This window comes from Apus apus, chromosome 3 (genome assembly GCF_020740795.1).
Source record: "Apus apus isolate bApuApu2 chromosome 3, bApuApu2.pri.cur, whole genome shotgun sequence".
Lineage (NCBI taxonomy): Eukaryota > Metazoa > Chordata > Aves > Apodiformes > Apodidae > Apus > Apus apus.
The window spans coordinates 20,920,944-20,945,858 of record NC_067284.1 but is presented as its reverse complement, the minus strand read 5'-3'; the positions used below and the strand labels follow the sequence as shown (position 1 = coordinate 20,945,858).

Sequence of the window (24,915 nt, the reverse complement as noted above, 5' to 3'; positions counted from 1 at the left end):
GTTCTGTCCATGTTCTACAGAAAGTTGTTAGTACTACGCTACTGGATGTTCCTCTTCTTCCATGTAATACAAGGGAGGAGGATGATCAAGTTACTGAAAAATATTTCATGAGGCAAAAAGCAGATGAGAGGGAATGAAATAATTAAGGACAAAGATAGGAAGTACAGTGAAATGTAGATTTGTAATCTACATCAGAGATTACTTTGATTTGTAACAGGGAAAGTTATTTCCAGTCACTGGAATACATTCGTCACAGGTCAGCAGCGCACAAAGCAGGCTGGGCTTCCAAGGAACCTCACAGAAGGTAAAACGAAAATGAATGCTGAAATTCCTCTGAATTCTTTCCACTATCTGCAGCACACATACACGTCCTCTCATACAATCGTATGAATCAAAACAGTCAGCTCACAAAACCTGTATTTTGTGAATCTACGGTATCTAAAAGGCCTTCATTGAAGAGGCCTGTAGTAACACCAAGTATTTCTTCCACACGTAAGCTGATAGAGTGGCTCCTATTAGGGTTTTTTTCTGCCTCTAAACATGCTCTGCCTTTTCTGTAAGGCTTCAAGATATCTGCATGAAAAGGGGGAGACCCAAGGAAAGACCAGGGAGAGTCCAGGTAACTCAGTAAACTAAAATGCTATCTGCTAACAGCAGCTTCTGAGTCCTTATCAGAGTGTTCTGAGACATCAGTGAGGAATATAGAAAATCATGACTGCCCAAAATATAAATCCTTTTCTAAATTCTTTTACTTTTTAAAATTTCCTTTGAAGTACTGATAAGGTAACAACACTAAGTGCAATCTTGGTGATCTGATTCTGATACTTCGATTTTCTTAAGTTCAGATCCATTTCCACAGTTAAATCAGTGATTATGGTAGGTCTCTTTTGAGAAAGATAAATGGGAATGCATTGGCATCTGTTCTCTTCTGCTGCATAGACAAGTGGCTAGAAGTAAATCATCTGGCCACAAGCTATGGGTGAGCTGTAGCATGTACAAGAAAAATGCCTTGAAAAAGATTCTTCCACTTCTCTTGAGTTGTTGTGTACTCCTAGTAGATAAAAGATTAAAATAAAGCTAATGTAATTGCAAGAGAAATAGTGTAATGAGATCTTCCTCATTTATTCATGATATCCAATATTTGTGAACTTCTTACCACATGGCTCTGTTTTCCTCCTGAATCCAAGAAGGCCAAGGTATCTTACTGAACTGGATAGTACCGTAATTTTAACACATGGCTTTACCACGTATAACTGCAATTCCTTATGAACTCCTTTGCTTTGCTTTTCTTTTGGGGACAGGAAATAGGATGCGGCATTCAACAGGAAAATGAGTCAATTATATGTAGGCTTCTGACTATAGATCTATACTTTTAAACAGAGCATTTAGAGTGAAATGCAGTTCCCTAAATATCAGTATCTAATGCAATATAGGAAAGGTGAGAAAAGAGTCAAAGCCAATCTCCCGTTCTAAGTCTGACAGACAGCATAATGATTCTGTCAATGCGAGAAAGGATGCAGAAAAAGATAAGATATTTTGCATCTTCATTTGAAAAAAAAGAAATATTCCTATACAATATAGCAAAGGAGTTCTCAGCAGTGGCATCAGAAACTGAATTTCATTTCTAATATCATGCCACTAGCCTCCCTTATTTTATAACTTCAATGAGTACAGTTTTTCTTAATGTATTAATCTATATTGCAACACAACATAGATTAAAATATTTACTTCCAGTTTAGACAATTAATGCCAAATGTCCAAACTAATGCTTTACAGTAGAGATATACACACTATACTTTTTAATAGATAACTGTCTGATTTCAGTTATTTTGTCTTTATTTACTTCTGGCCATGCTAAATGTGTAAAATTCAATTCTTCATTTAGGAGAACAAGGAAATGGGAAAAAAACAAATAAATCCCTGCTCTGATTATAAAGGTGCTGATTTTATGCTGGAGGCTGTTATTACAGCTAAATTACTTCAGTTGACACAGAAGCAATTACATGCCACTCAGCCTCATCTGTGTTATCAAACACTGAGAATACCTTTCTCAGAACTAATTGAAATAATTGTGAAAAACACTGACTGATTTACAAGTTGTACTAGCTAACAGTACTTGCAGATAGGTTTAGAAAGATACCAAATTTTCTAAAATATTTAACTTGAAAATATTGTTAACACTTTAAATGAAGACAGTTCAATTCTGTCTATTTTTTTTCTGACATTGTAAACATACACAGCTAAGACTTCAGTGTCTATGCATCTTTGTTACCATTCCTTCAAGATCACATTTGGTTTCCTTCTAATTTTGTTATCTAGGCACTGAAAAATATACTATTTACAGATACTAAACACTGATATTGTTTTTGATTTAAAAGTTAACAGTGCAGTTTTGGTAATTCTATATATCATATTAAAACTTGGAAAAGCCTTGATGTTTTAATGTAATTTCTGTCAAATGCATATGTAGTGAAAATAAAAGTAATTGTTTTTTGTGTGCTGTAGACAATGACTAGCTCTTCTGGTTATGAGCTGTAACACAGCACACTATTAAACTGGCAGTTGCACCTGACAAAAGGCATGTCCCAAAACGTTTTTGCAGTTGCTAGGGAAATTTAAGAATTCATGTCCTCAGAGTAAAAAGGCAAAATACAGACAGTATTTTTTTAATATTTCATAGACAATCAAAGGATCTATGAAGCTACTGTGAGACCATATTTTCTGAATATCTGAGAAGTGGAAAAAGCTGGACACCTACAGAGGAGCCTCCTTTTTCCAGTATACATCTAATCTCAACTATGCATTCAAAATGGATTATGAGAACCTTCTTTGAACATCAGATAAAAATCACTAATTGGCTAAAAATTACTTTCAACATCAAAGTATGTTAATAAATTCTTTTCTGGGTTTACTCTTTCAAGGCTAACACTAATGCAAGGCATCCAAGCATAATTAGTAATAAAATATAATATTTAATTAGTTATTTAATAATTAATAATTTGAGTCTGAATTCCTACACAGTTTACAAGGACCACGTCACCAAATTCTGAAGTACAAAGAGAATGTTAAAACTGACTGAGCTGATTCTACATCTGTTAAATCTATAGTATGTTTGTTCCTGTATAAAACTGTAGTGCTCTTAAAATATACAACCAATAATAACAACTGCTTAGGAAAGTATGTCACTCTTGTAAATTGCATGGCTTGGTGTTTAGACAGCAGCATTTTCTACAGGCACACTGAAGATACAAAAGAGATAGATTGTTCTGCAACAGAAGTCTTCAGAAGATCCTAAGGACATGAGTAGATGCATGCTAAAAAATTTGGTAAAGATATTTAGTCTTCCACTAGTGTTACTGGTGCAACTTGCTCTGTTTAAAAAAAAATGGTGCTATTTTAGCAAATGGAGATGTTTTTAAATTCTCCAGTAAATGTAATGGGAGATTGAAGACAACAAAGAAACATTCCTTTTCATAAATATAATGGATAAAGCCTCATTGAATATTCCTTCACTTAAAAAGTAAAGACATCTCTGTATGATCACTAGATTGAAATTTTGCCCCTTTCAGAGGTTCAAATATTGGATTATTTATTTATGCTTAAATTAAAGAGCTTACCTTCACACTTTATCTGAACTAAATGAAATATTTTTAGATCTTGCAGAATATCCACAGAACTGATTTTTACATGGATATAGAGCTGTTGGAGCAAGTACAGAGGAGGGCCACAAAGATGATCCGAGGGCTGGAGCACCTCTCCTATGAATACAGGCTGAGAGAGCCGGGGTAGTTCAGCCTGGAGAAGAGAAGGCTCCAGGGAGACCTTATAGCAGCCTTCCAGTACCTGAAGGCCCTACGAAAAAGCTGGAGTAAGGAATTTTTACAAAGGTATGTAGTGATAGGAAAAGGGGAACATTTTTAAGCTGAAAGAGGGTAGATTTAGATTAGATACAATGAAGGTTCTAAGACATTGGGGAAGCTATGGATGCCCCACCTCTGGAGGTGTTCTAGGCCAGGTTGATGGGCCTTTGACCAACTTGGCTTAGTGGTAGGTGTCCCTGCCTGTGCAGGAGGGATGGAACTAGATGATCTTTAAGGAGCCTTCCAACCCAAATAATTCTGTACCTTTCCACACACCCTAGCCATTGTCCAATGAGCTCTGTTTAAGCTCAGCTCTACTCAGGTGCAAGCACCCAGAACTGCTCTGAGCTATTCTGTAGATGTGTTTGTTTCCAGTCCTGTCTGTGGCCCTGTTTCAAGAACAGACTTCAGCCCACACTGTAAGTATTTTTTCTCTTTGGATGGGTCCAAGCTTTGTCTCTGATCCTGTCTCCCACTGCTTGTAACTTGCTTCCATGGATGTACCCTGGATCTTGTTACCATCACAAGTAAGGTTTACTGTTCAAAAGGAGGGACTGTGGTGCATGATGTTACAAAATATTTGTGTTTAACATGCAAATACTTGAGCCTTGGATTTTTTATAAAGTTTGTTTTTTACCAAACAGATCATGCTTTTCATGTTGACAAATCCTATTATGCTGCCTAAAGGGTCTCCAGCTAATACAATGTAAAGCGCTTGGGAAATACTGATAGACATCAGACTGATCAGTCATCTAGATAGAGGAGACAACTATAAGTTGTCTATGTATAGAAACCAACTTGGTGACTGGGAACTCATGGCTTATTTGCAAATCTATTAATCCTATTATGATAGTTCTTCAAAGATGTATAGAGTCCTGAGCGACAGTAACGTCTGTTTTACTCTCTAGTTTATTTACTACTGCCTTTAATGCTTCATCTGAAAGTGAATATACTGTTTATGAAGAAAAAGGAAGTATATCTGGATATGTAAAGAAGTTGAATTATAGGCAAATTACAAAACAAACATACAAAAAGAAATGACATGAGAATAAATGTGGGGATTTTAGTATTACACTGAGAAACTCTTCACTGATTCATAATGTGCAGTTATGGCCAAACTTCACATCTCTTCTGTGGTGGAAAATATCCCAAGATCTTAAGCCATAGTTGATTATATGAAAATGGAATTGCTAATGTAGTGATAACGTTTTTATAAGTTTAAACAGCCTTTTATTAATTGTGGTTTATATTCTCTGAAAAATGAGAATTCAGTATGTTCAGTACAAGTGATAATGTGTTACTCTGTGTAATATTGTGAAATTATTTTTTTAATTTGAATTTGCATCTATAAGAATTTTATACAACAATAATGCATTGGGTGATTAAAAAAAAATAATCCCGTAATAGACATTTTTATCTTTTGTATATCATGTTCACAAAGTCACAGGATGGTTGAGGGTGGAAGTGACCTCTTGTCATCTTGTCTAACCCCCCTGCTCAAGCAGAAATACTGAGAGACAGCTTCTCAAGACCACATCCAAATGTCTTTTGAATATCTCTACAAAAGAGACTCCACAGCCTCCATGGCCAACCTAGGCCAGTGTTCAGTCACCTTCATAGTGAGAAAGTATTTCCTGATGTTTAGACAGTACCTCCTGTGTTTCAGTTTGCTCATTGCATCTGATCCTGTCACCACAGAAAAGCGTCCAACTCCGTATACTTTGCACCCTCCCATCATGTGTTTATATACATTGCTGAGATACTTCTCTGAGCCTTCTCTTCTCCAGGCTGAACAGTCTCAGCTCCCTCAGCCTTTCCTCATAGGAGAAATACTTAGTGACCCTCTTAGTGACATCTTAATGGCCCTTTGCCAGATTCTGTCCATAGTAGTTCCACATCTCTCTTGCATCAGGGAGCCTAGAACCAGACACAGTAAAGGTGTGGCCCCAGTACTAGTGCTGAGTAGAAGGGAAGGATCCCAACCTGCTGGAAAAATGCCTCCTAATGCAGCCAAGGCATTTGCCTTCTTTGTCACTAGGGCTCACATTCAACCTGATGTTCACCAGGACCCTTGGGTCCTTCTATGTAAAACAGCTTTCCCGCTGGCCAGCCCCCAGCATGTATTTGTGCTTGGGGTTATTCCTTCCAAAGTGTAATACTTGGCATTTCTTCTTCTTGAACTTAATTGGATTAATGTTTGTGCACTTCTTCAGCCTGTTGAGGTCCCTCTGGATGGCAGCATGATCCTCTGATGTGTTAGGCATTCCTCCCAGTTTTGTGTCAGAAATTTTCTGAGGCAAATCAGATCAGGCAGATCTTTAATGTAGATGTTAATAAGACTGTACCCACTATGGCCCCTTGGGGTACACTGCTAGTTACTGGCCTCCAACTTGACTTCATGGCACTGATCACCACCCTCTGGGCCTGGTTGTTAATTCAGTTTTCAGTTCATCTCTCTGTCTGCTCATCCAGCCTATACTTCATCAGCTTGTCAAGGGAGGCAACATGCACTGTTCTCCCCTTATCTGTCAAGCCAGTCATTTCATTGTACAAGCTTATCAAGTTAGACAAGCATGACTAACCCTTGGTGAATCCATGATGACTACTCCAGATTATTTTCTTGTCATTCATAGTTTCCAGGATTAGCTGCTCCATCACCTTTCCTGCGACTGAGGTGAGGCTGACCTGCCTGTAGTTCTACAAGTCTTTCATTTTGCCCATCTAGAATATATTAATTTTCCTTCAGTTTTTGGTTAATACTCCTAATCACCATGATCAAATAAAGTTTGTCAATAGGACCTTGCAATGGCAACTGCCAGCTCCTGCAGCACTTGTGGGTGCATCTCATCAGGGTGCATGGACTTCTGTATATTCAGTTTTTCTAAGTATTTCCTGGCCTGAACTTCTTTGCTCCAGACTTTCCCTCTGGTCTTCACATAATTGGATTTCTGAAGGACAGACTTATTAGACTTATCCATTCAGGCCTCCTGGCATTTTTGCCTGTCTTTCCGCTCTTTGAGATGAATTGCTTTTGAGTTTGGAGGAAGTGATAGGCTTTCTTGGGTCCCTCTTCCCTCTAGGGCTTTGTTCCATGGGACTCTTTCAAGTAGATCTTACACCCCTCTGTATTGTCTCTTCAGTAAATATCTGGATGATTAAAGTTCTCCATAAAGACCAGCAAAGTACAAATAAGGGTTGAAGTTTCAGTAGTGAATGGAAATGGAAATATAATGTGTTTGAATTGGTACAGATGAACTAAGTATTTTTTTCTCTTTGCTTGTAGTCAGACACATATTTGCACTGTCTTAATGGAACCCAGGCCACCTCAAGGACAATATTCTGCTTTGTTACACATTTATTAATAAATGAGCATGAAGAGTAAATGTGATCTTTTAATTAATGTGTATTCAAATGACCAAGAAATTATATATTCACCTCAAATTGAGGACAACAAGTCTGAAATGTGTATATATAAAATTCCACTTTAAAAAGTGGAAAAAGGAAGACCTGGGGAACTACAGGCTGATCAGTCTCAACTCTGTGCCTGGCAAGATCATGGAACAGATCCTCCTGGAAAATCTGCTGAGACACATGGAAAATAAGGAGGTGATTGGTGACAGCCAACAAGGCTTCACTAAGGGCAAATAATGTCTGACCAATTTCTATGGCAAGGCTACAGAGGTGGTGGATAATGGAAGAGCAACTGATGTCATCTACCTGGATTTGTGCAAAGCATTTGACACTGTCCCACGTGACATCATGGTCTCCAAACTGACAAGACATACATTTGACAGCTGGATCACTCTGCAGATAAGTAATTGGCTGGATGGCAGCACCCAGAGAGCTGTGGTTGGTGGTTCAGTGTCCAAGTGGAGGCAAGTAACGAGTGGTGTTCCTCAGGGGTCTCTACTGGGACCAGAGCTGTTTAACATCTTTTGTTTGCTGATGACACCAAGCTATGTGGTGGGGTTGACACCCTAGAGGGAAGGGATGCCAAACAGAAGTAACTTGACAGGCTGGAGAGGTGGGCCAATGGCAACCTCATGAAATTCAACAAGGTCAAGTGCAAGGTCCTGCCACCTGGGTTGGGGCAACCCCAGGCACAAATACAGGCTGGGGGGAGAATGGATAGAGAGCAGTCATGGAACAAATCCTCCTAAAAGACATGCTAAGGTGCATGGAGTACAGGGAGGTGATTCAGGACAGCCAGCATGGCTTTTCTAGGGGCAAATCCTGCCGGACCAACCTAGTGGCTTTCTGCAGTGGGGTGACTGCATCAGTGGTCAAGGCAAGACATATGGATGTCATTTATCTGGACTTCTGCAAGGCCTTTGAGATGATTTCCCACAACATCCCTCTCTCTAAGCTGATGAGATACAGGTTTGGTGGGTGGACTGTTCAGTAAATAAGGAATTGGCTGAATGGTCACATCGAGAAGGTAGTGGTCAGTGGCTTAATGTCCAGATGGAAAACAGTGACAAGTGGTGTCCCTCACGGGTCCATACTGGCTTTAATAACTTCTTTAATGATATTGACAGTGGCATTGAGAGCATCCTCAGCAAGTTTGCTGATGACACCAAGCTGGTGGGTGCGGTTGATACGCCAGAGGGATGGGATATCATCCAGAGGGACCTGGGCAGGCTGAAGAAGTGGGCCCAGGTGAACATCATGAGGTTCAACAAGGTCAAGTGCAGGGTCCTGCATCTTGGCCAGGGCAACCAGAGATATGAATACTGGCTGGGGGAAGACATGCTAGAGAGCAGCCCTGTGGAAAAAGACCCGGGGGTACTAGTGGATCCAAAGCTGGACATGACCCACCAATATGCAATTGAAGCTCAGAAGACCAACTGCATCCTGGCCTACATCAAAAGAGGTGTGGCCAGCAGGTCAAGCATGGTGATTCTGCCCCTCTACTCTGCCCTTGTAAGACCTCACCTGGAGTACTGCATCCAGCCCTGGAGCCACCAACACAAGAAGGACATGGACCTGTTGGACCGTATCCAGAGGAGGGCAATGAAAATTATGAGAGGGCTAGAGCACCTCTTTTATGATGACAGGCTAAGGGAGTTGGGGTTACTCACCCTAAAGAAGCGAACTCCAGTGGGATCTTATAGCGACCTTCCAATACCTGAAAGGGGCCCATAAGAAGGCTGGGGAGGAACAGTTCCTCAGGGCATATAATGATAGGACAAGGGGTAATGGTTTCAAGATAGAGAAGGGTAGATTCAAGTTGGGCATTAGGAAAAAGTTATTTAATATGAGGGTGGTGGATCACTGCAACAGGTTGTCTAGCCAGGTAACATTCCAGGTGAGGCTTGATGGGGCTCTGAGCAATCTGTTCTAGTGTGAGATGTTCTTGCTTATTGTATGCGGGTTGGACTAGATGATCTTTAGAAGTCTCTTCCAACCCAAGACATTCTATGATTCAGTCCTGAGGAAGAGGACCTGTGGGTGGTAATAGGCAAGACGCTGGACATGAGCTTCCTGGCGCACCCAGAATATTGTGTATAGCTCTGGAATCCTCAGCACAGAAAAGATATAGGCCTGTTGGAAGGGTCCAGAGAAGGGCCACAATGTCAATCAGAGGACTGGAGCATCTATGCTACATAGACAGGCTGAGAGAGTTGGGGCTGTTCAGCCTGCAGAAGAGAAGGCGCCGTAGAGACCATATAATGTCCTCCTAGTACCTGAAGGGGGCTTACAGGAAAGCTGGGGAGGGACTTTTTACAAGGACATATAGTGAGAGGACAAGGGGTAATGGTTTTAAACTGAAAGAGAGCAGATTTAGGTCAGACATTAGTAAGAAATTCTTCACCATGAGGGTAGTAAGTCACTGGAATAGGTTGTCTGGGGAGGCTGTGGAAGCCCCCTCCCTGGAGGTGTTTAAGGCCAGGTTGGATGAGGCTTTGTGCAACCTGGTCTAGTGTGAGGTGTCCCTGCTCATAGCAGGGAGGTTGGAACCTGATGATCTTTAAGGTCTCTTCCAATCTCAACCATTCTATGATTCTATTATATATATGTAAATGAAGATTAACACATTTGAAAAGAAAAATGTTAATTCTGAAATGTTAAAAGTAAGTAAGTATAGCTGCCAAAATTCATTATGAAAAATCAGCACTGAAGTTATGATTAATAGCTCGGCACTTTGGTAGTGGCCCAGAAATACCCAAATACACATTATCTCAATGGTTTAACTGGAACTTACAAATCTAGTGCTATGCATCTTCCTGAACTGGAGCAAGAGTTCTTAGCAACTTGGAAGAATAAAATGTAAATTAATTATTAGTTAGTACAGATGACACTGCATACTATACTATTTATTTTTAACTTTGTTGGTGGTAACATACCACAGATTTTCAATAAAGATAGAGAGCATTAACACTTGTGCTCAATGATATAGACTAAAGGCTGGGAATGCAACACTTCAGAATTGCTGAATCCAAAATGATTTTCTGCCTCCCACACAGAGTCCGAGTACCAGGATATTCACACAAAACAGAAAATTAGGACAAATAGGAATGGTGTTTTCAGCTTGTGTGGGATTCTTCTAGCCCAATGCAGAAATCTACAGCCCATCTCATCCTACAACAGATGTCTAAGATATGCAGATTCCTTATCTCCTCTGAGTAGAAGGGGAGCCTGAATAAATAATTCAGATGTAGCTGTTTATATTCCAAATGTGCAGAGACATGATATTACTGATCTTATTCATCCTCATGCTTTGATTTTCCTGTTCTGTACCAAAACATTTGTTCTCATCAGCCTGTGTATAACTAAGTCCATGACACCTAAGACTGTACAACACTGAAGTTAAAATACAAATATTTTTTTTATTATTTATTTATTTTTTTTGCTAACAGCATCACATCTCATGCTCAGAGTTGTACATTTAGTGGAGGAATGGTCAGCCGAGGAACAATTAGAAGACACAGTCTAAAAGTTTTTATGCAAATTCAGTTAAAACTCTTGTAACTCAGACACACAAATATGTATATTTATATATATATAGTTGTTATTCAACAATCATATAAACCTCAATTGCACAGAATTGGACAATCACACTTGTAGCACAAGGCACTTCAAAAGACAAGACTTACCTTTGAACCCAGCAGCACAATGACATAAAAATTGGCCAATTAAATCCATGCAGGTAGCTCCATTTTTGCAAGGTGAACTTGAGCATTCATTAATTTCAACTTCACAATAACGTCCTTCATATCCAGGCAAACAGTTACAGCTGTAGTTATGCAAATGGTCCTGGCAGAAACCATATACAGAGCACTGGTTTCCAATGCAATTGTCTATATCAACTTCACAAAATATGCCAGTATAACCAAGGGGACATATGCACCTGTTATTGAAATGAGAGAAGAAATAAAAAAACCTCAAACCAAACCCCACCAATGATTAATATTTAAGTCAATAACAGCTAATGTTAACAATATTTTCACTTTGAATTTCTCACAAATGAACTGAAATTTTTTTGTCTTCTTTCTTTACATTTAAGTAGTCACTAAGAAACTTTGTTTCACACAGACTGTTTTCAATAATTAAATGGAACTGCACATTAATAAAAAAAAAATAGCTATTTAAATGGAACAAATTAGTAGCTATACAGCTTTTAATATCAGACTTCCAATGACAATATTAAAATAGAAAACTGGATAAACTATTAATATTATGCATTTTGAGAATTTATTTTCTGATAGTATTAGTTGCTTGCTACAATATCAGTAGAATAAAAGACAATAGTAGATCCATCTTGTTCAGAACTTAAAATCAGTATAAAAATGCTTTATCATTAGAAGCAAATGTTGGAATTTATGTCTGTAACTGAAAAAAACCCACAACAAAATCTATACAATTTTAAAGAAATTAAGCAAGATATTTTCTCCCCACAATATAGGATGACATATAAATTGTATAAGACTAGAGATTACTTTTTTATGCTTACCCTTCTCTAATTTTTTTTAATGTGTGAATGAAAACAAAGTTAGATTTTCTCATAGCTGATCCACATCTCATAAAATTAGAACATCCCTTGTACTTGGCAATATTTTCTTTGATTGATCTTCTCCTCATCATGTCCAGAGGTCTCCTCTCATAGGAGGAGATAATCTTACATATTATTGATCCACAGAGGTGTTATGTAGAAGCTGAAATGAATTAGCAAGTTAAGGAAGCCTCAATTGTAGCAATTTTACCTACCGAAACATCTGGAAAAAAGGAATTTTTTTTCTTTATTTTTAAGCAGAAATGAATGTGCATTGTCTTTGCTTACTATTCCTGCACTTTACTGTTAGACTTGTGGAAATCTCCATTTAAATATTTTAATATCCTTACCAAATTTCCTACAGGTTAATCATAAGTCAGTAGAAAAAAGATCCCATGTAAGACTCTGTGTACAGAAAGGATCTTATTAAAGACAGAATGATGATAGCTATTTTGAATGTTATTTCACAAAAGCTTCTGGCAATATAACCTTTGGACTAAGGAAGTTATAACCATAAGGAAGTTATAACTCCACTGGTATACTTTGTTGGGTTCTAATTTTAACTGCAGTTCTTCTTGATGAGAAAATCTGAAAGACAAAAGAACTCTTTCTATGTACAAACTAGTGACTGCGAAGGGCAAAATACTGTGAGAGCTCCATCTGTTGTAGTACAAATTAAATACTTCTGAAGAAAAAGGAAGAGGGAAAAGAGATATATATAAAATGGAGAGCTCCTAGTGTTTAATCCAATTAACTTTTTATGTTTTTTTTCTCCCAAGGTAATCTGTGGACACTAGTGCAGTTCTGAGAGTTCAAGAATAGCTTCAGTACATAGAAAATCAGGTGATTTTGCCCTTTTATGTTGTGACTACAAGAAACCTACAGTAAAGAAGGTATCTTTATAAGGAGATATTTTGGTTGTTACGTGGAATTGTACAGAGTACTGAGTTTAGAGATCATTTCGTAATTTTTTTAATAATTAAAAGGCTTTTAATCTATGGAAAATACAGGTACTACAAGATAATAAAAATGGTTAATTCTTTAAACAGAAAAATCACTGAGTGTTTCAGCCACAATTATTTTTTTAGATGTATATAAACAGCTCCTTCCTTTCCACTGACTCCTTGCAGGAAGGTCCAGGCTTCCCTGTCAAGCTTTTGTCATCTTTGTGTAAGCTTGATCTCTAGGAAATTTTTCCATAATACCTGAGGCCTGGCTTTGAGCTCCCTCATGTCTCAAGGTACATGTTTACAAGAGTTTTAAATGAGATGAAAAGAAAACTTTTATGATTAATTTCCTGGTTGTTCCAAATGGCAGTGTTTTGAATCACATTGCAGAGCACTATCCAAGCATGTAAAATTGATTTGTTTCAGTTGAATTTAAATCAATAAATGTGCTTCTTGAAGGACAGTTAATGCACACCAACTGTTGATGGGCTTTTAGTCCATGGACCAAAACAGAGCTTGGTTGAAGTAAGCCCTCCATATCTTGTATAGTGTGGATGTGAGTTCTTTAGCACCACCCTTTTTGCTTTACAGATCCATTGCTACTGCTCTGCAGTACCTGCTCAAGTAGGTATAGTTAATGTATTCTCTCTTCTGCCCTCAGTCACTCCTTAGCAAAAATTGTCTTCCCCTCCAGCTAAGAGAGCTCCAGCTGATTAATTTTCTCACTGTTTAAAGAATGAAGTTCACAAAAATAGTCTAATACAGTTGCTTTACAGCTAAATGTAAATGTTTATTTACATAAAATTTAATTATGCAGAAACGTGCAAAGCATGTACACTGTTAGTTACTTGCACAATTTCTGAATCCACCAACAGTAAAACTTCAGTATGGAAATAACAAACAATTAGTCATACTAATATTTCCGGTGCAGTTAATCACTTTCTTTCCTTGGTCAGTTGTTATGTAGTAAAAAAATATTGGCATTTTTTAACAATAATGATTAGTGTGTACATTGTGGAAACACAACTATTCAATCATTGTTTGAAAATGTGACTCTTATAGTGGATGTTGAATATAATATTTAACTTGCACCTCTCCGTAACAAGAAAGAGAGGACAGAGAGAAGGAATTTTCTACTGTTTCATTATTATTACTAGTTGTGTAGCTTATCTTCAGAGACCATAGAAGAACTACAGAGAAACAGATGTGATCAAAAATCTAGTTTCAGTTTCATGTTTCTTATTCCATACTGCAAGCAATGGTGTTATGAGTGTTATTTAGAAAATAACTTTAAAATTGGATCTTCAAGGCATGTGAAACAAAGTGACTGACTTACAGAGTTAGTCAAGCCCAAATCTGTAGCAGTGGCCCAAAACAATGCAAAACTACGAACTAGTGGTGCAGAAAGAGGTTTTGTTCTGTTAGTGTTTGCCAAAAACATACATTAATGCAAACAATATTACTCTAGCCCTCTTAATAACAAATCAATTTCTTGCTGTGTTTTGAGGATTAAAACATCTAAAAATAATGAAATTATTTTTTATAACCCAGACTGATGTTTAGAGGTGACAGGATCTAGAAGTTAATTGTTGTCAAGCTGAGTCAAACGGTGACAATTCCTTATAAACATAATTTATAATAATCTACATAAAATTCTAATGGTGGCTTTACACATAATTTTAGTACATAATATCATATATAGAAGAGCTACAAAGGAAGTTTAAATTTATTTAAGTAATAACCTGCATTTTAAATCTGTACTTTATAGTCTGTCTGTTTTTCAATAAAAATGTACTATTTTTATGCACTAAAAGTCTAAAGTCATGAGGTCTTTGCTGGGTGTATTTTTTCTTAATTTAACAGTATTAAATGTCCAACAGTACTATGTACAAGTCAGATACAGTTTGCACTCTGCATATTTCTTACATTTAATATATAGTAGTGTAAGTGCAGTTCTGTGGGCTTTGGAAATCAGCATCTGACTGCATTTATTTGTAGCTTTAGATTCTATACGATCCAAATGGAGATGATATAATTTCATCTCTTAGTCAATACACGAAATTGAATAGTTTTGTTAAATACTGTGCTTCTTTAAGACTGATATAGCAGAACTTCAAATGTTTTCCTATCCATCTTAGACATAGTATCAAGACCAAAGATTTTAATTAAGTCTTTTACACTTGTAGTAGCAAAATACCAGCACCACATAAGATTTTAATGAATATGACCTTGCATTAGTACTTCAGCAGCACTAAACCACTGAATATGATAGCAAAAGTTTTGATTTGCTGTTTCAATTTACTGTTGTAAGAGAAGGCTAACTAAACCAAAGGACTAAAACTCTCAAGACTTATTATTGAGATCATGTTGCTCTTATTCAGTAATTTTACTGAGCATTACAGTATTTAATTGTTTTGACGTCCCCCTCCTTCACCCAGAACAGTTCCCTTTCCTGAAATCGAAGAAAATTCTCTGCATATATATTAAATATACACCTACATGACACTACCAGCTGGATTGGTAATTTTAAAATGGATGGAGAGATAGAATATACCATGGTAAGAAGAGTTTTAATTTCCAGTCTGGAAAAAACTGACAGCCTGCAGAATGTGAGAACGTAAAAGAGGGAGATGTTCTCAAAGGTAAGCAGGGTACTTGTCATGCTTTCCTGGTTTTACCATTACTGTAACGAGCCACCACCGGAACACCACATTATAACCAAAGTTAAATAATTAGATTGGAAGTTAAAATTTCCTAACTAGGACAAAAGTCTAGAGTTTTACACTAATGTTACATAAATAAAAACCTAATATATAGCATTTTGTCTTACTCAATCTGTGCAGGAGATAAAGGTAAGTGATGTTTTGAATTAGTATAACAGCTTTAAAAATGGATCACAGTAGGACTGTTAATGGCACTTACAATCTCTGTATTCTAGTTTTCTTATATCTCCCTGAAACTACTTTGTATTAAATACAGCTCTTGATAACTGCCTTATTAAAAATTATATCCATTTTAGGATAGAAATGCAGATCAGAAGAATTTTTAGAAAATGTTGGGTGACTACAGTAGTTACATTCAGACTTTTTTTTCCTTTTCATTTTAATGGTGTATTGGAAAGGGAAAATCACATTTCTTTTCTTTTGCTTGCTGACATTAAATAGCTGGTGGGAAATACTATGATTTTTAAGGAAGAAATAGTGCAGTTCTCTTAAAAAACACTTCACTGACATTGAGAGAAAACAATCCTCTGTCAACAGAGCAGGTATTATACAATAAAAACTGAAAGCTGTATTTGCAATATTACCAGTTATGTTTCTATGGGGTCAGGTTCTCTGTTAGCAAAACTGTCCGCTAACACATTAGGACTGGGATCTTAATATTACATTTTCCTGTTCCTTGAATAAACAGACTGATCTGTCAAGTTAATTTGTCTTTCAAAGACTGAAAAAGCAAAAATTGTTTTCTGTCAGTAGTCTGAGTCTTGATTAGCAGGCTAAGTTGGTCTTGTTTTACCAGAAGTCTTCAGACATACTAGTTTCTCAGTAAATGCTAGTGATTTTTTAAGACAGACACAGCTTTGTTCTTCTATGAGATTTGTTTCCCTGATACAGACAGGAAAACCAAAGATAAATCAGTCAAATAAAATGTCAAAATACTGTCCAGTAATTTGATATGAGAGCTGATTGCAATCTGGCAAAAAGGACGGTATGTACTTTGTACCAACTCTGTGGCAAAAATTCCTTTTAACTCTCGTATATTGAGAATCATATACTTACCTGTATTTGTGAGTTTATTTGGGGATTTCAGTTATTATTATTATAGAAGATAATTATAAAGACAGAGGTAGAGTGGAAGAAATTTCTAATTACTTCTATTTTAATTTTGTCCACTATTGCAAACTTTTCTAAATAGAAACATTGGAGTGTATTAATTACAGTGCTTCTAAGTATAGGACACAGTATAAAATTAAAGCCTTTCAAAATAAATTAACAGATATTATGGAGGGATTTTAGTTTTTCTGTTTCTTGTAAAGGAAAAATAAATAATTCAAGTCTGATAAGAATAGCTGAGATCTGCTTATTGAAGAAATTCTTTTCCATTTACATCTTCCCCATATTTTAATAGTGTTTCATTTTCAAGGACCTACAGCATGTTACAGCTCACTAGGGAAAGCACATTCTTGACAGCTTTATCAATACCTAAATAAATAAATAAATGAAATCCACCAAAACCTCAGAATTTCAACTATTCACTTGAAAATTATAACTGAAATTTTAATAAGCAAGGTCACTCCATGTCACACTCCAGGCTCATAAAGTGATTACCATTTACTAAAAAAGATTATTTCTTTATCCCATATTTTGCATAGTTGGTTTAACTTCTTTGTCCAGCAAAGGGGAATATTTGTCAGGCCTTCCTGTGCAGTACTTCAGACTATACAATCTCATTCAGTGTGCATGCTTATTGAAAGTTAATATCCATGGCATTTTAGAATTTGAGAGAAACATCATTGCAATAGCAACTCCCTTTGTAATTCTTGTCGAAAAGAAAAAGCAACTGTATATGGCTGTGTAACTTCTTTATGAAGGCTTGCATGGAGAGCAGGATAATCGTACCTGTATTTATTGATTCCATCTTCACATGTGGCTCCATGTTGGCACAGGTTTACCTCACAGTCATTAATATTCTCCAGGCATGTTTGTCCTGTCCATCCAACAGCACAGACACAGTGAGGTCTCTGGTTTTCTTCATCATAGAAGCAGTTTCCTCCATTTGCACAAATCTGGAGACAAGAAGTACGAATACATAACAAGCCTTTTTTCTGCACGTTGGGTTTTTCCCCAAAGAGTGTAACTAAATAAGCTGTTAATAAATGTGGTTATTTAATGTTTTTGTTTTGTAATTTTACAAAAGACACATCTCCAAGAACCTAAAATACTGAATGTCATTAAATCAATATATCAATTCATTTATTAGCTAGAAAGGGGCATTTATGACTGAATTTAACAGTGTCATTTTCATGACAGATGTTAAAATGTGCTTGTTTTAGATAGTGAGGGATGATGGTGAAGTAGTCTTTCATTTTTCCATTGAAAGAGTAGAACAACTATTCCTGTGCCTATCTGCTGGAGGGACAATACAGCAAAGCACCAGAAATCCAGGAAGTTCCTGGAGTGTATTGATGACAACTTCCTCCTTCAAATGGTAGAGGAACCAACAAGAAAAGGTTCTTTGCAGGACCTTGTTCTCACCAACAGAGATGGGCTGGTTGATGATGTAAATCTTAATGGGAGAGCAGGCTGTAGCAGTGATGACATGGTCAAATTCAGGATCTTTGCGGCAGTGAGGAAGGAGCGAAGCAAGCTCACTACCCTTGACTTCAAGAGAGCAGATTTTGGTCTCTTTGAGGATCTGCTTGATTGGATACTGTGGGATAAAGCCCTGGAAAGAGGGGTAGCCCAGTAAAGCTGGTCCATATTTAAGGATCCCCTCCTCCTTGCCCAGGAGCTCTGTGTCCCAAATGAAGAGGAAGGCAGGCAGGAGAGCCATGAGGCCTGTATGGATGAGCAAAGAGCTTCTGGACACAGTTAAATGTAAAAACAATGTATACAGAGAATGGAAGCAGGGCCAGGTATCCTGGGGGGAATACAGACAAGCTGTCAGAGAAGCAAGGGATTGGGTAAGGAAGGCCAAAGCACAGATAAAATTGGACTTGGCCAGGGATGTTAAGAATAACAAGAAAGGTTTATACAAGTATGTTAGCAATAAAAGGAAGACGAGGGAAACTGTGGGCCTGCTTCAGAAGGAAACTTGAAACCTGGCCACGCAGGATATAGAGAAGGCTGAGGTACTCAATGACTGCTTTGCCTCAGTCTTCACCGGCAAAGGCTCTGGTCACACCATCTAAGTTGGAGAGGGCGAAGGCACGGACTGTGAAAAGAAAGAATTCCCCACCGTAGGAGAAGAGCAGGTTTGTGACCATATGAAGGACTTGAAGGTGCACAAGTCTATGGAACCTGACAGGATTCATCCATGGCTCCTGAAGGAACTAGCTGATGAAGCTACAAAGTCTCTGTCCGTCATATTTGAAAAGTCTTGGCAGTCTGGAGAAATCCCCACTGACTGGAAAATGGGAAACATAACTCCCATTTTCAAGAAGGGAAAAAAGGAAGACCCAAAGAACTATAGACCAGTCAGTCTCACCTCTGTGCCCAGCAAGATCATGGAGCAGATCCTCCTGAAGGCTCTGCTAAGGTACATGCAAAATAAACAAGTGATTAATGACAGCCAACATGGCTTCACCAAGGGTAAATCCTGCCTGGCTAATTTGGGGGCCTTCTATAATGGGGTCATGGCATCGGTGGTCAAAGGAAGAGAAACCAACATCATCTACCTGGACCTGTGCAATGCTTTTGACACACACAACACCCTGGTATCAAAACCGGAACAGTACAGATTCAATGGATACTCATTGGGTAAGGAACAGGCTGGATGGTCACACTCAAAGAGTGGTGATCAATGGCTCAATATCCAGATAGAGACCTGTGACGAGTGGTGTTCACCAAGCGTTAGCACTTGGACCAAGGCTATTTAACATCTTAATCAGTGACATGGACAGTGCCATTGAATGCCCCCTCAGCAAGTTTGCCAACGACATCAAACTGTGTGGTGAGGTTGACATGCCAGATGATCTTTAAGGTCCCTTCCAACTCAAACTGTTCTATGATTCTATGACATAATTTATTTCAATTTGAGGCTATCAAGGAAAAAAATAATTAATTATTGATATTGATATTGAAAACATAATAAACCTAGAATACATCATTTTTTCTTTTAGATATTATTTAATATTTTTTACTGAACCAGTATTTCCTGTTTTCTTCAAAAATTACTGAAAGTTCTAGGTTAGAATGAATACTCCTTTCTCAGTTTTACCATTAGAATCCCATTTAATTTCCATGAAAATTTTACCACTGTAAAAATGGATAACTACATTTTCATTTCAAACCAATTAAGATGTCTCCTTCTAATCAATTGGTTTCTAAAGAAAATGGTGTCTAGAAGATGAGCTAACGTACTAGTACTTCAGTTTGATTGAGTCTGTATCTCTTTATAATGTCATGAAGATTTGTAATAATAACGATTCTTGGCAGAAGTCCTCTGATACTCATTTGTCTTTGATTAAGTTTTAAATTGACCTTAAAATTAAGATAATTTTGCTATGCTCTCAGTATTGAATTTTAGACTTTACTTGGGATCCTTTTTCAGCAGTACAACTTGAAGAAAAGAACTGCTCCACATAAATGTGAAGAAACAACTTCCAACTAAATTATGGAGGTGAACCTCAATAATCCAATTGGACACAGCTTCAGCACTGCTAAGATGTAGGTAGACACTGAGACGACTTTTCAGGGATGGTTCTGTTTTTAACTCATATGGGAATTATTTTTAACAAACCAGGTAGATGCCAAATAAGTTTGCCTGTCTACATTTTAATATAGAATTAAAAAGTAATTGAAGAGTGCTTTTAAACTCCTGTTTCTTTCAATAGCAATAACCATTCCTATAGGTACTCCTGTAATTTCAAATCTTTTCTTAGGAACCTATGTGGGAGATGCACCTGCCTGAACAAAGACCCGACAAACACAAGAGCTTTCGGGCTGTCAAAATCTGATTATTTTGGTTTTTTTTTCATGCGACTACTTTTTTTTTTGTGTGTGTGTACTTATAGTGGCTGTTACTGGGTTCACAGTCACTGGAATATGGGGCCCCCAGCCAGTCAGAAGTGACCACAAGTCAGACTTGACTAAGGTATAAATAGAGTCCTGCAGAAGAACTGAGTCATTCATCCTCGGAGCAGGGGGTCTGAAGTCCCCCCTTGGATTAGGGCACCACCCAAACTAACTTCTCTGGGACTGAGAGCCCTCATTTTATGGGGGAGTGATTGCACATTTTGGGTCATCATTCTAAAGGATTGTTAATGAAAAGCAGGAATTTTTAGATTAGCTGTGTAGTAATATTTCTGCTTGGCATCTGAACTTGTGGTTCACTACTGTTTTTCAGAGTGTTAAGTAATTTTGGTTAGAATAAACTTCATTTTGAGTGTCTGACTTGTCTATTTTATGTGTGCCTCTGCAAAAACCTATGATTTTGTAAGCTTGCTGACAGAATTTGGAAAAGCTAGCATGGGAGCAATAAAGGGGCTCAATAGGATTTATCCATGGCCATTAAAAATAATCACACATTTTAGGATGCCTCTGTATTTTTGATTTTTTGGGTAGTTTGGACTTTTGAAGTCAATAATCTCTTCAGGAATATGGTGGTGTCCCTGTCACTGGAGGCTTTCAAGATGTGATAGGACACGGTGCTAGATAATCTCACCTGGGTTCCCTTTCTCATAAAAGGTTAGTCTAGATGGTCTTTTGAAGTCCCTTCCAGCCTGGGTTGTTCTGTGATTCCATGGTTCTATGATTTACACCCAGTGTGTTGCACCACAGTTAATTGTTATTCCTATTGTTCTTCTTAAAAATATTATAATATAAAAATATTGCAGTAGATAGCATGCATTCTATATTCACATGAGACAAGGATATTTATTTCTTTTGACATCTTCCTGAGTAGACAGAAGACAGTATAAAATGAAGTGGCTAGATTTGTTCGTATTGGAAGTAATTAATTTAAAGATGTCAACATTTTGATTTATTTGTAGGTCCTTCATAATTCTAGGTACAGGACAGGCTGGCTTTATCCTGGTCACAATGTTAAAATTACATTTTCAAATCTAAAGGAACATATAACCTGTTTTAATATGTTCACATTAAAAAAAAATAAATTTAAAAATAAATTTTAATTAAAGTAAAGTATAATTAAAATAACATTAAAAACCACCTTAGTGTTTTAAGTGTTGTGCTGGGACAGGAAAAAAAAACATCTTAGCACTGAATACACAGAGGTAAAGCAGTTCAGCATGACTAAGTTACCATTGGAAAAGGAAAAAAACTGAGACAATGGAAAAATATATACTTAGTTTCCAGACACAAAGAATAAATAAAGAATTAAATCCCAAATTATGTAATTTACTAAATAATATATACCTTTAATTTCAAATGGTTACTTACAATACTTGAAAAAGTATTCGAATGAATATTCATTTGTTTGAACAAGGTCTATTTTTTTTTTTCGAATTATAGTACTGTAATGATGTGGAGGCTAAGAAAAAAAGAAAACCCCAGAGGTATAACTCTTTTATTTTACTTTCTATTTCCTTTCGTATTAGAAAATCACTAATTATTCACTTTATGCCTAAATTAAGTGTTTCATACAGTGAGTGTATACGGATACATATACATATGTGTTGGTTTTTTTCCCCACATAGTATTTATGGTGATCTATGAGATGCTTGTATGAATAAATTAAATATGTCTGAGGGCTTCTAAGAAAATATTACAGTAAAATGTTTTAGTAGGTCCCATCAGCAGCCTTGGCACACCATCACTTCCAATTCTAACTATCCATAATGATTATTACATCATTATGGTCTTATGCCATGTACAATAAATTTGCACTCAGTATGACACCTTAAATCATAAAAATATTAAAATTTACCAGATGCTGAGCAATTTAAATATAAACCTTTGAGACAGCGAGTATTTCAGTGTTACATTTCATATTAATTGGTGAGTGTGTACCCATGGACTTCAAGGTGACATAAATGTTGATTGCTTCTTTATAAACACATTGCCTGCTCCACATATTATATTTTTATGGTGAATATATTTCCATAAAAGAATTGATTAAGCCTTTGAAACACTGGTTATCATGTTTGAGCAGCTGTTTGAAAGTGCTATATAGCATTGTGTACACAGCTTTTAAAATAACTATAGTAATAAAAAGTGCAACAGTATTTTACTTTATCCCATATTGAAATCTCAGTAACTCAAGGGCCTGGAATTTTAGTCCACTCTAATGTGAATTAATTCTACCCAAACCAGTAATTTATTTGAAAAGGTCACTAAAGGGAAATGAGAAGGATACAGCAAATACATTTTTTGAAGATATCTTGGTAAAGAATGGATGCAATTTTGGCCTTAATATTGTCAGCATCTAACTTGGAGATTTCTGGAATAATTTAAATGTACAAAAATAATATTCATTACTATATTCTGTGAGCATTTGAGAGTAACTTGCAAGGAGAATTTTGATTTTTTCTAACTGCATTTTCAGCTCTCATTGTAGCACAGTTAGTCGTGTTTTAGGTTTTATTTTGGTTAGTTCATTATGGCCTTTATTTTTGCTTTTAATGGAAATGAAAATTTTGTCATTCTTTCTGTGCATTTATGTACCATCAGCCTTCTCTCTAGTAACTTTTAAACACTTCAAACATTTCAAGGAAATTTTTCCTTTAGCTCCTACAAGTTTCACAAGATAGCAGCAAGTAGGGAATGGAGGCCAGCAAGTAAAATTATAGATCAAGACAGGCAGAGCTCAGATATTCCATGGTTTGTCAGACAAGGATTAGACTAGTCACATCATGCACTTTTTAATGTATGTGTTACACAGGGAAGAGGAAGGTTAGAATGAGAATATATCAAGAACAAGTACTGTATTTAGGAAACTCATGGAAAATGAGGCTTTGTCAGCTTGCTGCTCTTAGAATAACTTATTTGGTTTCCCCAAAACACTGGGGGGAATACATCAATTTATCCTACCTCTGTTTTGCCAATACATGGTGATAAACACGTGTAATTAAATCCATGAGATTTATCCATACACAGTGCTCCTGGGGCACAGCTTATATTGTAGAATAGGCAGGCATCAATATCCAGTTCACATCTTTCACCTTCAAAACCTGCACCACAAAGAGAATGTTTAATCACAGTTCATTCAGAATATTGACATTATGTCTGTTTAGGGTGTTAGCAGTTAACACCACTCTACTAGAGTAATTTGGTGGTTTTATTTCCCAAACAAAGTGAAAAAGTGGGATTCCTCATAAAAATGTTCATTGCGTACACTGAGATTTATTGCTGACTTTAGGTTGCTATTTCTTAAACTTAAATATCTGGATGACATTTCCTTTGTTCTGCTTAGAAAAGAATAAATTTCCAATGACTCACCTATTGGGCAAGCGCACTTAAAATGACCTTCATAGTCAACACATGTTCCTCCATTTTCACATGAATTGGAACCACAGTTATCAATTTGCACCTCGCAGAATTCTCCTGAGGTTGAAAAAAAATACCTAAAATGGTTAACAATTAATATCATATTCTTAAAACACCTCATGACCCATATTAGTAATACTGGCAAAATAACTATGGCTTTAAATAATCTTTCTGAAATTATGGTTAGAATTTAAAGACATTTTGTACATTTCCAGACTCCTTTCTCTCCACTTACATGAAAAGAACCCTCAGGTTCTTAAAAAAAAGGTAAAAAAACCCCAAACCTTTCACCAATTAAAAAAAAATTTAGATGGGATTTAAAAGGAGATAGAGAGCCGAAGAGGGAGGATTTACACTGAAATGAAGGTAATACCTTTGCATTTTCTACTTTTTACTGTACAGGAGTCAACACAGATCTCTACTCAATAGTTTGATTCTATTATGTATATATTTCATTACATATTTTCTGGGTTCCATTTTGTCTAGGAAAAGCTAGTCCACATTTGTCTGAGGTAACCTTTAGTGTTATTCTAGTAAACAATTACTTGCTCATTTAGATGAAGACTTTTTTTTTAACCTCAGCATGAAGAGATACCTGAACTTGCAACTGGATAGTTCTAAAAATAGTGCACTGAAGAGAAATACATGTCTAGCAAATTGTAGCAGTCAATAAGGAAGATTGTCAGCTTTACCACTAGTCTTGGAAAATTAGTAGGTTTGACAAAAAAACCCCACCACCTCAGTAAGGTTTTCTTACTCTTTTTGGTGCTTAAAACAATGCAATTAATTCTGTGTAAAGGTTCTTGAGATTTTTTTTTCTTGTTATTGGTGTACGATTGTTCCTTCTTCCATAACATATTTTTAAACTTTGATTTACTATTTATACAGCAGAAGGTCAATGTTTTCTAATTTTTTATCAATTTTAGAAAAGATAAAGAAATGGAAAG

At 36.7% G+C, this 24,915-nt stretch overlaps 2 protein-coding genes across 2 annotated transcripts in view; both read right to left on the bottom strand.

The window, feature by feature from the left end:
- Window positions 1–18,353, bottom strand: part of EYS (eyes shut homolog) — a 686,220-nt gene extending 667,867 nt beyond the window's left edge. Inside the window, exons 1-3 of the mRNA XM_051613735.1 lie at window positions 18,060–18,353; window positions 17,420–17,586; window positions 10,958–11,211 (exon numbers count right to left, since the gene is read on the bottom strand). Of these exons, the coding sequence (XP_051469695.1) occupies window positions 10,958–11,211; window positions 17,420–17,586; window positions 18,060–18,353 (715 nt within the window). The remainder of the gene's footprint in view (window positions 1–10,957; window positions 11,212–17,419; window positions 17,587–18,059) is intronic.
- A 700-nt stretch (window positions 18,354–19,053) lies between these two features.
- The window catches only part of LOC127382309 (protein eyes shut homolog), a 91,729-nt gene continuing 85,867 nt past the window's right edge, over window positions 19,054–24,915 (bottom strand). The window contains exons 7-9 of the mRNA XM_051613733.1: window positions 23,921–24,025; window positions 23,513–23,652; window positions 19,054–19,233 (exon numbers count right to left, since the gene is read on the bottom strand). Coding sequence (XP_051469693.1) covers window positions 19,054–19,233; window positions 23,513–23,652; window positions 23,921–24,025 — 425 coding nt within the window. The remainder of the gene's footprint in view (window positions 19,234–23,512; window positions 23,653–23,920; window positions 24,026–24,915) is intronic.